A 13,885-nucleotide genomic window follows, 5' to 3' on the forward strand; every position below is an offset into this window, starting at 1 on the left:
GAACACTGTCAGAGAAGCAGGGGGAGGGTGGATGGGGTAGGTGGTTGCCAGAAGGCAACCTGGGAAAGGGAATAACATTTGATATGGAAATAAAGAGAATAATGAACAAAATAAACTAAATAACATAATATTAAAATACAAAAAAAACTGTACTTTTAAAGAGACACTGGATATTATAAATAGGCATCAAACTTTTAAAGTTAAAATGATATATAATATATTTATCACATAGATTGTTTCTGTGTGCTTGTGGCACTGTGTGTGTGGGTGTCCATGTTGTGTGTGATATGTATGTTAATATTTGTTTGTGTGCATGTGATGTGTTTGTGTCTGTGTGATGTTTGTGATGTATATGTATGTGTGTGGCATATATTCAATAGGTGTCAGTGCTGTGTATGGTGTGTGTGTAATTGTGTGTGTGAGATGTTTGAGTATAGTGTTTATGTATGCTCATCTGTGTAACTGAGGCATTCATGTGCCTTGGTGCATGTATGTTGGTCAGAGGACAATCTGAAGTATATCATATATTACAATATTATAAATAAAAATATATTTACATATTTTCACATTCTACCTTGTTTGAGACAGGGTCTCGTCTTCAGCACTCCAGGTTAGGTGCTCCCAAGTGCTTCCTGGGAGGATATTCTGTCTTTACCTCACATCTCGCTCTGGATCAGTTCTCAACTTTCCCAATGTTGCCACCCTTTAATATAGTTCCTATGTTGTGACCACCCTCAACCATAAAATCATTTTCATTGTTACTATATAATTGCAGTTTTGCTGCTGTTCTGAACTGTGATGTAAGTATCTGAAACATCTGATAATCTTAGGGGATTCCTGTGAAAGGGCCCTTTGATCCATCCACCTAATGGTCTTGACCCACAGATTTAGAAGTGCTGCTCTAGAGGAAACGGGTTTGTGGACATATGCTGCCATGCACAGTCATTCACGAGCTCTGGAAATCTGACCTCAGGGCTTCCTATTTGTGTGCTTTTAAGCACTGACCCATATCCTACCTAACCTATTAACATTCTTAAACAAGAATATGAGTTTAGTAATTCAAGTGATTTTTGATGTTCTTCAACTATGGGAGTTGAATTCTGTCAGTGTAGACAAGTAAAGAATCCTGCTGTATTATATCACTGACAAGAAAGCCAGGTTGCTCTAGGCAATAGAGTGTCCTTGGATTTTACACATGCTGGGCTCTGTAAATTACCACAGTAAACTGAAAGCCAGCATGAGTTCCTGATCTTTGTTTTTGATGTGTCTCTTTCTTTCCGACCAGACTTCTGGAAGTATTTGTCTATCTGACTTCTTAGATGATTGTCATTCTTCTAACACTTGTGGATTTGAGTTTATTTTTTTCTACTGTTGCTCTTACGTTATGGGGAAATTTGAAAGAAATAGAAACACTCACCACACACACACACACACACACACACACACACACACACACACACACACACACACACCTTCCACAGCCTCATTCATAGGCTAAACATTCACACATTGCTAGTATATTGCTGGCATAGGTAACTCTTCCCCAGGAGACAATCCCCACAGGGAGGAACAGATGAGAGAGGACCCATCTTCCTTCTTGTTCCTGGAAGGAAAGAGGCTACTGTGACTTAGTCAATGTGTTCCACTGGCCCAGAAAGAGCTAAGGTTTTTAATAACAGGTTTCCTTCCTGGGGACAGTACTTTTACCAGCCATGGAGGTCTCTAGGTTGTAGTTCCTCTAACTCTAGCAAGAAAACCTTCTCATCTGGAGTCCCAGCTTGGCACAGATAGCATAGGCAATCTAACTTTGTAAAATACCTGTGCCATAATGCATTGTCACCATGGCTGTGGAGGTCATTCATGCTCAGCCTGAGAAAACTGCACACAAAATCTGAGGTACACTTCATAATCTGGTTTCATAGGGAATATTAACAACCCATTCACTTTCACCAAATACTAGAATTAATATCTTAAATTAGAAAACACACAATGTACTTTGTGAGAGTTTTGCTTGTCTATGAAATAGGAACATAGCAGGAGGCAGCAGGCTGTGGACTCTCAAGACACTTGGTTCCTCATATGGCCTCCAGAGGGCGCTGCTGCACTCACTACTGTTCCTTCTTCCTTTGAACATCTCCACCTGTTCACCTCATCCTTCTTGCAGCTGGCTGAGAATTTAGCAAAGGAAAGTGACAAGAATTAGATATTCAAAACTCTTTTGAGATTCCTGTTTGCAGCATCAGTTTTTATCTGAGTGGGAGACTTCTCCAACAGACTCTTCCTGCTTTCAAGCTCTTGCTTTCCTCTTGCACTTTGCTGTTGGTCCATTCCAGAGTTCCTCCATTACAGAGCTGCAGCCTTCCCAAGTATCAGCCATGCTCGTGGCGCTCCTCCCAGTGCTGGGGATAAACTTTCTCATGAGTGAGTACAGCATCCTTGTGGTCTCTGCATCTCTGGATTCTGACTATCCTCAATAAATCTGCACTGCACTTACTTACCTCATATTCCTTTCCAGGAGTTGCCCAAGCTCAGTCAGTGACTCAACCTGATGCTCATGTCACTGTCTCTGAAGAAGACTCTCTGCAGCTGAAATGCAAGTATTCCACTCCTTGGTCAACTTACCTGTTCTGGTATGTCCAGTACCCACAGCAGAGGCTCCAGCTGCTCCTCAAGTACTATTCAGGAGACCCAGTTGTTCAAGGATTAAATGACTTTGAGGCTGAATTCAACAAGAGTGACTCTTCCTTCCACCTGCGGAAAGCCTCTGTGCACTGGAGCGACTCGGCTGTGTACTTCTGTGCTCTGAGCGCACAGTGTCTGAGTCTGTAGGGGGAGCTGAACACAAACACCCATGGCTGTGGGTGCTTAGACACAAGGTCTCTCCTTGTGCTCTCTGAAGCATCTCTTTCAACTTGGCGAGGAGAAAAGAGGTATCGTGCAGTCCCACCTGCCTTTGCACAGCTCATTTCCAGTTAAAATATACACTGTCTGACTTCATATTAGAAGCTCTTTACATATTTTCTGTGGGAGCCGTACTGGATTTGGGCCTGGTTGCTTTGTCACTGTGCGGCCTTAGTCTTAGATTGTAGGATCAAAAGCCTCTCCCTGTAATTTATGGCACAAGAAGTTTACATTCACAGAATGTTGTCAGCCTGAACAAGACCCTTCTGGGTCTCCAGCAAGGTTTGACCCCTGCTGAGCCCTGCCCTTGCATGTGAAAGCCTTTTGTCCCCAACTGGGAACAGTCTGACCAGGTACTTCTCACCTGAGTCAGAATTAGGCTGGCCTTCCTGGTTATTTCCCTAATTTATTCAGGCCACATAGTCGGTCCTTTGTTACCGAAGTCTCAGCCAGGGTTCCCCACTGTGCTTGACAGATACCTGCTAAGTGGTGTTCTTTAGATATATAGTTTGGTCAATAAAGAAACCAGAGGCCCTCTTCCTCTTCTGGCTTGACACGAATAACCTATGTGTGTGTGCTTCTTTCATCCCGCAGGCTTTCGCCTCGGTACCGTGTCGGTGCAGGCGCCCACAATTTTCGAAATGATATAATGCTCAATCATAATTCTTTTTCTTTTCTTTTCTTTTTTTTTTCGGAGCTGGGGACCGAACCCAAGGCCTTGCACTTGCTAGGCAAGAGCTCTACTGCTGAGCTAAATCCCCAACCCCCATAATTCTTTAGAATGGAGGCTACTGTCATTTTTCCATGAGAACCATTTCCTGAGTGGGCATTGCTTGGACTGTGACTGTGCTAAGCAGCTTGTTGTGTTCGTGAGGAAAGACAGAAGACATTTGTCATTTTGTGTTTCATCCACAAGGAAGTGGAAGGTGTGCTCTTCAGCTTCTGTCCTGAAGTTTACTGTCACTGCTATCTTTCGTGTCAATTTTCCTGTAAATTCTTCTTTTGGTGCTTATTACACCGACCACGATTTGTCACGATATTTAAGTACTCCCACTTAGGAAAGAATTTGATGCATTTTTAGTTGATACAGATATCTACCAAAAACAGAAAAGCTTAGAGACCTGTCATTATTTTGTCAGTTCTAGCAGCCATTAAAAATACAACAGGAGAATAAGGAATTGGAGCTCCTTGATATTTTTTCCAAAGAATTCTTCACAGTTATGAATGTACTATTATAAATGTACTATTCTATTTTTGTTGCCATCTTAAATTCTTCAAATCTACTTTGAGAATTTGTAGTATGAGTCCTTCTGCATCTTTTGTTAGTATGCATTGCTTCCTCCCTTCCATGATTTTACTATGGTAATAATAAACATAGATTCTTTTATCCTAATATTGCCATGTCCTGCAGGACAACAGAGGCAAGAGTCATATGGACATTAGTGCTGACCGGCTCCAATATGAAATTTTAGTTTCTTCTTCCTCTATTTGAGACAGTGGTAGAAGATGAGATTTTACTGCTGTGCATACAGCAGAGGAGGATGAACACTCAGGATAAGAAGGAAAAGGAAGGGATTATTTTCTAGCTACTGCTGGCTCTGAAATGGAAGTAGGTAGGCACCATGGAATCATGAGCACCTGAGCATGATTTCTAGCACACACAAAAAATCTGGCCATGGTGGCTATGCAGGGAAGTGAGGACAGACAGATAGATCTCTATAGCCTGCTCTCCAGCCAGCCTAGCCTAACCATGATCTCAAGGTATCAGTGAGAGAGCCTGTCTCCAATAAACAAGGCAGATAGCTACAGACAAATGACATCAAAGATTGACTTCTGGCATCCACATGCATGTGCACATATGTGCACATAAGCGCGCGCACGCACACACACACACACACACACAAAGAGAGAGAGAGAGAGAGAGAGAGAGAGAGAGAGAGAGAGAGAGAGAGAATCTCTTCAGAACATGAGGAAGAACATCCAAGGGTTTTCTCTAGTTTCTATGTATACACATACACATGCACATGCATATACATGTGCTAGCACATGTCACCATGCACTTGTACACACACACCATGAGCACATTCACATACACATGCACACATATATAATTTAGCATTGAACAGAAACATGCTTTCAGCTATATCTCCCTGGATCTCTCTACACCTGATCCCCTCACCCCCAGAAATCAGCATGGGGGCATTTCTAGGAGGTGCCAGTGACATGATATAGAGAAGGGTGCAGGGAGTTTATGAGATGACACAAGCTGAGACTCCTAGTAGTGGGGAATATGGATCCTGAAGTGGCCACTTCCTGTAGCCATGCCATGTATCCCAGTGGAGGGATAAGGACACCAACACACTCACAAAACTTTCAACCCAAAATTTGTCCTGCCTTCAAGAAGTTCACGGACAAAGATGGAGCAGAGACTGAGGGAGTGACCAACAAGTGGCCCAACTTAAGACCCATCCCATGGTCAAGAACCAATCCCTGACACTCTTAATGACTCTGTTATGCTTGCAGGCATGACACTCGTATAACTGTCTTCTGAAAGGCTTTATACAGCAGCTGACCAAACCATGTACAGAAACCCATAGCTAAATATTGGATAGAGCTCTGTAAATCTTGTATAAGAGTTGGGGGAAGGATTGAGGAACCTAGAGGGATAGATACTCCACAAGAAGATGAACAGAATCAATTAACCTGGACCTCAGAGACTGAACCACTGCATGTACATAGCAGATACATAGCTTGGTCTTCATGCAACTCCTCCAAGAACTGGAGCTTGGGCTTACCCTGACTCTTGCCTGTCTATGGATCCTGTTTTCTTAACTGGGCTGCCATGTCTGTCCTCAATGAGAGAGAATATACCTAGTCTTACAGTGACTTGAGGTGCCAGGGTAGGTTGGTACACAGGGAGGGGGATCTCCCACTTCTCAGAGAAGGGTTGGGGAGCGGGAGGGGCTGTGTGAGGAAAGGAATGGAAGGCAGGCTGCATTTGGAATGTAAAGTGAATAAATAAAGTAATGAACAAAAACAAACAGAAGCACAGTTTATCTGAAGATCTAATACCAAGTGACCTTATGTATTACTCTGGTAATCTCTTAGGTTGTTTTTTTTTAATGAAATGAGAAGCCCATGATATTTGTCCTATCTTACATATTACTCTGATAATATCTTAGCTTTGACTTTCTTTATAATGAAATGAGAAGGCAGGGACAGTGTAAACAATCATAAGACAAGAGCCTACACCAGCCAAGGAATGCTCATGTATGCCTTTCCAGTCCACTCATCTGCTGAGGGCGATAGGTCCCCATTCTTGCCACTGCACATTTGGCCTGACTAAGAACTTCAGGTCTGGGGAGTTACATGACAGGGATTCCTCTGTTTCTCATTCTGCTCACCTTCATGCAGTTGATAGATAGATCCATGTGCTCTTCTGTGCACAACCACCACCACCACCACCACCACCACCACCACCACCACCACCACCATCATCATCATCATCATTATCATCCATCACTGTCATTGCAGTACAGTACCTCATAGCCAAAAGTACTGCACTCTGTTCCACTGTGTCTCACAGTGACTAGACAAGGAATTGTTAGGGATTAAATATTTGGTTGTTAGTGGGTCGATGTACATGAGGTACGATCAGGATCTGCTTTTTCAGAGATCTCTTTCTGTGGCCACAGATGGCTGTTGCCTTCCTTGAATCCTCACAGGGTCCTTCTCAAAGAATGTGTGGGTCCGTGGTCATCACCCACGAGGTATGCCATGTTTATTTGGAAAAGGTATGTCTCTAATGTACTTTAGTCAAATCACATAGAAGGGGATAGGGAGGTAAAGTTTAGAGCAGAGACTGAAGGAACAGCCATTCAGAGCCTGCGCCACATTTAGCCCATGTATATATACAGCCACCAAAACTAAACAAAATGGATAAAGCTAAGAAGTGCATGCGGACAGGAACCGGATATAGATCTCTCCTGAGAGACATAGCCAGAACATGTCAAATACAGAGGTGAATGCTAGCAGCAAACCACTGAACTGAGGATGGGACCCACGTTGGAGGAATTACAGGAAGGACTGAAAGAGCTGAAGGGACTTGCATTCCCAGAAGAACAACAATGCCAACCAACCAGAGCTTCCAGGGACTAAACCACTACCCAAAGGCTACACATGGACTGACCCTGGGCTCCAACTGCATATGTAGCAAAGGACGGCCTTGTTGGGGCACCAATGGAAGGAGAAGCCCTTGGTCCTACCAAGGTTGGACCCCCAGTGTAGGGGATTTGGGGGGGGCAGTGTGGGGGACGAATGGAGAGGGGAAAACCCTTATAGAAGGGGAGCAGGAGGGATTAGGGGGCTGATGGACAGGAAACTGGGAAAGGGAATAACATTTGAAATGTAAATAAGAAATACTCAATTTTTAAAAAATGGAAAGAATAAATAAATTAAAACAACAACAACAAATAACCAAAAATGTCTATCCATATGGGGCAGTGGACCTTGACAGAAATCCTGGTAAAGGGTGAAATGGATTGGAAGCCCTGGAACCCAAAGGGACAGTAGGAACTTTGCCTGTCACATAGCCACAGTCTCCCATAGAGAGGACTGTGACCATCAGAGCCCCTAATTCTCTCAACATGCTTATGAGGCATCCCTAACATCTCAAACCAAGCCAATAGGAAACATATGCTGTCAGACCCCACCTACCTCAAAACTGTATATAATCCTATCCAGACGGAATAAAGGTCTGTGAGAATAATAACAATAATAAAAGAACCTTCATTAATAAAGGTCTTTTTCTGTTTGGTCATGAAAACTGCTCTATGGTATTCCCCCCTGTGAGATGAAATGAAACTTTTGTATTAGTCACATTGTTGCACATATGGTCTTCATGTAATATGGTAGCTGGCAACCCCTGAAGGGTACACACACACCAGAAAGAATCTAATACTGTATGTTGAAATTTCATTGTAGATTTTTCTGGAGTGGGTAGAAGACTTACAATGATTCAGCAAACCTGTTGTTTTTTATGTGATTTTATTGCATGTGAGTGTATAAATGTGCATATGTATTTAGAGTGTGTATGTGTGTGAGTGTGTATGTGAATGTGAGTGTGTATGCATATAGGTATGAGTGCATATGTGTGTGCATGTATAAAATACTGAGTCCACTGGGAATCACATGTAAGTTTGATGATTGCCTTTTCTTACTATTGCCTGCATGTTTCCAGAAAGACTAGAAACAAAATTATAATTCATGAAGAAGCTAATTACAAAAGACTGTAAGTACAAGGACCTGTGGTAATAACTGAATCTGAAGAAATATTAATCCAGATCGGCTGAATAGCAATCCAGCCACCAGTTTAGTATATGAAAACTTTAGATTTAACTTCCTTCTTTTCTGCTTCATTTATTCTTGGTGTTTCCCACATCCTAATTCCCACCACTCATTCTGTCTAAATATTAATTCAACCTTTACTTGCACCTACCCTCTAGTATCCCTGTTATCTGAGTTGATTCACATGACAGGCTGGCTACTCTCCGCACATGCTCCTCCCTTTCTGTCCTCTGGCACAATGGGCTGGCTTTAGGGATGCTGTCCTGCTTATGAGGAGTTAGTGGGATAGAGAGCAGATTTCAATCTGTTCAGTACTGTCAAGAGTACAAAGCCTGCCCTACAGTTTCTCATCAGCATTCTTGGTTTCCGTTACATTTCTCCAAAGAAGAATGTGCCAAGAATTAAAGTTCTGACTCACCCAGAAGATTGTCTTTTATATATAATTTGCTAAGTTTTATATTTGGGTAGTTTTAATATTTTAGTATTTTTGGAAATCTTGATTTTTTTGCTTCTGTTCTTTTGATAAAGCTTTCATTGTTCTCTAAAACAACATGAACTGTGTTTCAGTTCTCATGGTGAATTCCATGATGCCTCAATGATATGATTGCCTAAAGAAGCCCTAAATAAGGATGGCACTAATAGACAACCAATACACATGCGAGTGTTGAAGGGAAAAATCTTGCAGAGCCCCTACTGTACACAAAATACTGTGGTCAGCTAAGAAATGCTGAGAACAGTCTTATCCAAGGAAGAACCTCCCAATTTATTATTGAATACCATGTGGTCTACCCTGAAATCATATACATACAAATTACATTCTATACTCTGTGTAGGGAGCCATTCTGAGCTATACTGAGCTGTGGGGAGAAAAGGGAAGAAAAGAGAGATTGCTGTTTGCATGCAGAAAGAAAGGTTCCTGAATAAACTGCTTTGAGAAGAAAGCTGTGGTGTCGCTCCTTTCTGCGGGACAGAGACGGAGGTGACATGTGGTGGCCCATACGGGGAACTCTTCCTCTGCTCGTTCAGAACTCATTGCAGCCAGGACAGCTAGCTGGTAAGTTCCCAGGTAAGTGAGACGAGGGTTAAGTTCTCGGATTGAGACAATACGGTTCCCAGGTTTTGGGACGAGGGTGAAGTTTTCAGATTGAGACTATAAGGTTTCTGATTTTGGGACAAGTCGCACATTTTCTGCCGCCGCAGCCATTGCTGCAGCCATATCCCTTACCTCTGTAGTACAGACTGCGGCAGCTGTAAGTAATTTATCCCTAGGTGTTGCAGAAGCTTTAGATGTTCAGGGTAATATTAATAGTCAGTTGAAAATGGGAATTTTGCTGCTGTATCAAAGGGTCGATTTGCTCCAGGAACAAGCGGATTATTTTGGGAGAAAGATTTTGTCTTCGTGCTTTTAAAAAGTGTGATTAGGCTCTGGAAATCTCACAGAGTCATACTGATCAGATTTGATAGAGGTAGACCGCCTGAAAATTTATTCAGGAGAATAAAACAAAAAGATATCTCGATTCTAAACTTTTGTCTTGAGAGTTGTATTTTACAGAGTGTGCCTACTTGGATTCCTGGTCTCAAGGACTTTCAGCTGGGACCAGTCAGGACACATCAGCTACAGCATTTGTTTCATTTTTCCTACCCCCTACCCCCAAGGACATCTCAACGCCCATGTACAGCTTGATGGAGTTAATGCAATTGGGTTGTGAGTGGAAATATTCAGGACTGTGTGTCACTTCCATACCATTTGTGAATGTCAGTCGTGCTGCTCAGATATCCTGTAATATATCTCAGTATCTTACAGGAATTTGGTCTCAACACTTTGATGGACTAGACCAGGAATTGAGACAATCCATCATCCATATCAACTCCACTCGAGTGAACGGTCACCGTGGAAGTGGTGGGAAAGGGGAAATCCTACCTCTCTGCTGGCTCCTATTGGAATCTGGGTCCCTTTGGTGGGACACCATCTAGTTTTTCCCCTCTATGTCTATTGTCTGTGTTTGGTGCACCAAGCTGTCCATGTCTGTCAGTTTATGTCTGTGGTTTTGGTTTCTCATTGCTTAAATGTTTTATGTTTCATGTTCAAAAGAGAAAATAGTAAAAACTTTATCTGCTTGTCGTTCACACCTTGATTTGGTTTTAACTCATTTCAAAAAAGGAACAAGTGAATAAAAAGCAGTTTCAATCGGCCCTTGGAGCCTTGCACCTGTAGCTAGGAGCCTAGGTCAGCTGGAGAAGCTGCCCGGGGATGAGTGTCTGCATGAGCTGATTATTAGACTTAGCAGGTGACAAGGTGCTTCTCTTAAAATCAAAGCTAGAAAAATCAAAATGGTGTTTTGTCTAAATATTAAAGATATGTGTAGCCACTTCAATTTTGTTTCTGATTGGTTCTAAATGTATAAATACTCTCTACATGCCTTGGTTATGGACTATTGGCTTTTAAGTTATTGGATATGGTTAAAAAAATGTAACATTGGTAACAGAAAGTTGACATAAAACTGGTAATTTGGATGGAGTCATTCTAGACAACACATGGCATGAGCCAATCTAGGGAAACAGGTCTAAATTGGGATAATATTTTTATGGAACTCTTATCCTAGAAACCAGGCTTCTAAATGATTTTAAGGCAATGTCTCTTTGTTGAGGTATTGGAGACTGTACCATCATGCGTTCATATGTAGGAATTGGCAGTCAAACCTTGTATAGACTCGGTGTCTTGGAGACTGGATTTTGGAGACTAGATTGTTTGTTGGAGGTTGAGTTTTGCTTTCCAAAGTTGTTGTTTGCCCTGAAGTTATCTGTATTTTGATGCTAATTCCACTGCCCCAAGGACAGCTGCCTAGTCATGTACTCAGAACTCTGGTTCCTAACAGCTGAAGCTTCCAGACTCATAGGCGAACAAGATGAGGTGCCCACCACATGTCGACAAAGGCTCAACTTCCACAATCTCCTAAAGTAAAGCCATCTGGCCCCTACCCTTTCATCCCTGGGCTTTTGGGAGGAATGGTAAGGTGACCCAAGGTAGCCATCTCAATGATGGGCAACTTCATCTAGCCCCTAACCAACCTAAGACACGGGGCCTTGAGGATGACAAGGTGACCCTACAATGGGTAAGGCTGGGGTTTGAGAGGTCGATCCTAAGACAGAGATGGCTACACCTCTTTCGGCCATTTGCTCCTCTGCCCAGTTTCTCCCCGGATATCTTAATGGTCTTCTATAAAAGAAAAAAGGGGGAGATGTAGGGAGCCATTCTGAGCTTTACAGTCACAAAGGATGTGGGGAGCGGGTGTGGTGGCAGTCCCAAGATGGCGCCCAGGACTGCAGCTAAGTCTCATGACTAGCACCTGACTTCCTCACACACCTGAAACTAGCCCCATCCATTGTGAGAGCTGCGCAGGCGCACCATGACGCAAGATCAGGCCATGTGACGTGGACTTATGAACTGAGACTATGCAGTCTGGATTGAGGAGGTGGAGTTGAGGAAGGATATAAGGGAGTGTGCTCGTGGGCTGTGGGGAGAAAAGGGAAGAAAAGAGAGATTGCTGTTTGCATGCAGAAAGAAAGGTTCCTGAATAAACTGCTTTGAGAAAAACGCTGTGGTGTCGCTCCTTTCTGCGTGACGGAGACGGAGGCGACACTCTGAGCAGGTGTTATCTATATATTCCGACTCTATATGTAACAACAATTAAAGAAAAGGCAGCAAGACAACATGACTTGGGGGAGGGGCTATTAGAAGAAGTTGAAGAGAGAAAGGGATATGTTTTTGTTCTTTGTTAGATTTTTTGTTATTTTTTGTTTGTTTTGTTTTTAGAGATCTATGGATCTTGGGAGCAGGATGGTCAGCCCAGATAAACACTTAATTTAAGCTATATTACCATATGTATACATATATATGCATATATATATAATACTCATTTTCATTTTATGTATTTTGTGTACATTGATACTGATATGCTTCCTTAAGACATTTTTCAGACAGAGTCACATAATTCCACATTCTTCCATCTCCCTCCTATGTTGACCTCACCACCCCTCCCGGCCATCTCCCTTCATCTTCCCTGTGTCTCCCATTGTACTATGCTTGCCTTCCTCTTCCCATCTCTAGTGCTTCTCCCCAGCCACATGACCCATTGTACCTTTCTGGCCTCTGTGGTGACTCCAGGTCACACACTTCCGTCTGAAGGTGTGGAGTTAGGAGCCTCTGCAGTTTCCACTGAGGTTAGGACTTCAGGACTTCAGGGGCAGAACATGTGGCCTTTGTTTTTCTGGGACTCAGTCAGCACATTTACAAGAAACTTTTCTGGTTCCATCACCTAACTACAACGTTTATGATGCCATTTTCCTCTGCATTGAAGAATATTCCATACTATGTAGGCACCACAGTTTAATTATCCATTCACCAGATGAAGGACATTTATGTTGTCTCCCTTTCCTAGTTACCGCAGTGGACATAGGTAAGCATCTGTGGAGTGGGACAGATACCAAGAAATGGCATAGCTGGGTCCTGTGGTAGATTGAGTGTTCCTGTTTTAAAGATTCTCCACACTGGTTTCCAGAAGAATTTCACCAATCGTTATTCCCCTGAGAATGAGTGCAGGTTCCTTTACCCTCTATGCAACCTCCCCACCATTTGTTGTGTGGTGTTTTATAGATTTTACATATTCTGATTGGTGTCAGATGAGATCTCAATCTTTTTTTAATTTGTATTTTCCTAATTTCTAAGGTTAATGAACAATTTTGAGATTTTTTAAAGCCATTTTTGTTTCTTCTATTGAGAACTCTGTCTAGACACTCTTCTGACCATTGGCATTTCCTCCAACAAGAAGTGAATGACTAGTTTAATGAGGCTTGTGAGGATGGCCTGAAATCACCTTTGTTGTTGGTGTCAGTCCACTAGGGGGCACAGCAGAGTTCCTAAAATTACTTTTTCTTAAGTCACCCTGAGGTCTGAAGCACTGAGAAGAGACATAAGGACATAAGGCAATCCATTACCAAAGCAAGAGGTACAGGCGATGAGGTGTAGTTCACCTGGGTTATTAACGCTCAATCATTCTGTAGACAGCCACAGATATCTAGAGCCTGTTTTCTGGATCCATGGTTCTATAAATCTATTTTAAGAATAATTCTCTGAACCTATATAAACAAAATAGAATTACTAGGCATTATGACAATGGACACTCAAGAGAAAATTACTTTTTTTTTAAATTTCTGTTAGGTTTATGTCTATAATTCACCAAACTCAAAAAACTGGAATTATTCCAATACAATTCATATCACACACATGTGAATGAACATACACACACACACACACACACACACACACACACATACACACACGAGTGATTAGTTTTTCCACCAGCATTCTGTATTTATGCATCCTCCTTCCTCAAACATCCTCAACCCCTCAAACTCCTTATATTACATTAGAAACACAGTGTCCTGAGCTCTACATCAATGCCCTCCACAGTCCTGGAGCAATGACAGTGCAGAGTCATGAGGTGGAGGTGGGTGGAGTTTCTTGTTCAGATGAATGAGGAAGCTCAGTGACTCAAGTCTGTGAGCACAAGTTGTCTGGGCACAAGACTGACCCCCTTCAGACCTGGAGAGAAGACATCCCAGCAAGTGGACAGGGGCC

At 42.5% G+C, this 13,885-nt stretch overlaps 1 gene segment (V, D, J or C); it reads left to right on the top strand.

The window, feature by feature from the left end:
• Positions 1 to 2,375: 2,375 nt before the first annotated feature.
• On the top strand, positions 2,376 to 2,829 carry LOC134482308 (T-cell receptor alpha chain V region PHDS58-like). The segment is given in 2 exon segments: positions 2,376 to 2,421; positions 2,516 to 2,829. Coding segments are annotated over 2 exon segments (360 nt in total).
• Positions 2,830 to 13,885: the final 11,056 nt, after the last annotated feature.

The sequence above is a fragment of the Rattus norvegicus genome, chromosome 15 (genome assembly GCF_036323735.1).
Source record: "Rattus norvegicus strain BN/NHsdMcwi chromosome 15, GRCr8, whole genome shotgun sequence".
In the NCBI taxonomy this organism is placed as follows: domain Eukaryota; kingdom Metazoa; phylum Chordata; class Mammalia; order Rodentia; family Muridae; genus Rattus; species Rattus norvegicus.